We start from the raw sequence: 1,495 nt of genomic DNA, 5'->3' as shown, positions 1-1,495 counted from the left end.
GCCCCATGCCACCAAATATAAAATATGGTCACCGGGCACAAATCTATTGTACAACTAAATACGTATAGTCGGAAGTAATCAGTTTGATGAAAATTGTCTCTATTTTCTATGGATCTTTGCCATCCAGATATTGGGAATGCAGTGCAACACTGATTTTGCATGCAACGACTTTCCTGCACCATCAAATATCTGATTTAGCAGAGGCAATAATTTGACAAAATTACAGAATTTGAAAATCGAGTTTATGAACTTTGAGTCGAAAATGGTAACTGTAAGAAACAACTATAAGTTGCGAGATGTCTTGGTCGGGCTTACAAGATAGTTGGATGAGGCAATTGAAGAAGCAGGGAAAACACCATTTCCAAGACAAATACAGATGGCGGGAATACCACCTAAATGCAAGTTACCAACATTCACCAACATCTTTGATGAAACAACCTGTGCGATACAACACATAAAAGCCTATGTCCGAACTTTATTGCAATGGGAATATCATGATGCGGTTCTTTGCAAGTATTTTCCGGCAAGCTTGTCAGGAGAAGCTTTGAAGTGGTTTGAAGGTCTACCTACTAAAACAATCAGATCATTCAATCATTTACAGTCAATATTCCTAGGAGCATACATCAACAATAATGTATTACGACCAGGCATAAAACAAGTATTTGGTTTGCAAAGAAGAACAAATAAAGATCTGCGAAGTTTAACCACAAGATGGAGAACCATGTGCAGTGAAATTGCTGGACGAGTGGATGAAAGAAACCTCATATTAGCGTTCATCAATGCACTCTTCGCAACAGATTTGTTATACACACAAATTTTCAGAATTAAAGAAACCATATCAATGACAGAGCTACGCGAGTATCAAGAAGAATACATCGCTCTTGAGCAAAAGCAGAAAGAAATGGAATATTATCATGTGGCAAATACAAGCACAAAAGGCGATAAATGAAGATCAACAAAAAATGGTAGCAATGGGTAGTCGAGATCAAGAAGAGTGGGAAGGAGAAAAACAATTCAATAATTGTGGAGGAAATAATAAAATTCAAAGACTTGATAACCAGCTAGAAGGATATGGGGGCCAAAAGAAGTATTTTAATCAAGGTCACAGAGGCAATAAAGTAGTTTGTGAGCCTATAAAGATGCCGTATCTAAATGCTACAATAGAAAAAATATCGGAAGCTATAATTTTGATGGAAGAAATACCAGCACCACCAAATGCGGGAAATGAGCCACCATCAGGGAGGAGAAATAGAGAATTTTCTGCTTATCATCGCTTTCATGGTCATACAACAAATAATTGTAGGGACATAAAGAAAATCATAATGTGAATGATAGATCAAGGAAATTTAGATCACTTTCTGGTACAGCAACAGCAGAATCTACCACCACCACCTCCAGAAGGTTGCACCCAACGCACAGAGACATGAAGAAATACATATTTGATAGGGTGGGTGCGAAGGCGAAGAATCTATACTGTAATTCGATAATACATTCG

The 1,495-nt window shown here is 37.6% G+C and overlaps 1 protein-coding gene across 1 annotated transcript; it reads left to right on the top strand.

Moving 5' to 3' along the window:
• Positions 1 to 376: 376 nt before the first annotated feature.
• On the top strand, positions 377 to 949 carry LOC113280129. The gene has a single exon (XM_026528786.1). It carries the CDS (start codon positions 377 to 379, stop codon positions 947 to 949), a length of 573 nt encoding a protein of 190 aa, XP_026384571.1.
• Positions 950 to 1,495: the final 546 nt, after the last annotated feature.

The sequence above is a fragment of the Papaver somniferum genome, chromosome 5 (assembly GCF_003573695.1).
Source record: "Papaver somniferum cultivar HN1 chromosome 5, ASM357369v1, whole genome shotgun sequence".
Taxonomy (NCBI): Eukaryota; Viridiplantae; Streptophyta; class Magnoliopsida; order Ranunculales; family Papaveraceae; genus Papaver; species Papaver somniferum.
This window is presented reverse-complemented; position numbering and strand designations above follow the sequence as displayed.

Coding starts and splice junctions, on each gene's coding strand:
- LOC113280129 (XM_026528786.1), top strand. CDS start 377: ATGGCGGGAATACCACCTAAATGCAAGTTACCAACATTCACCAACATC.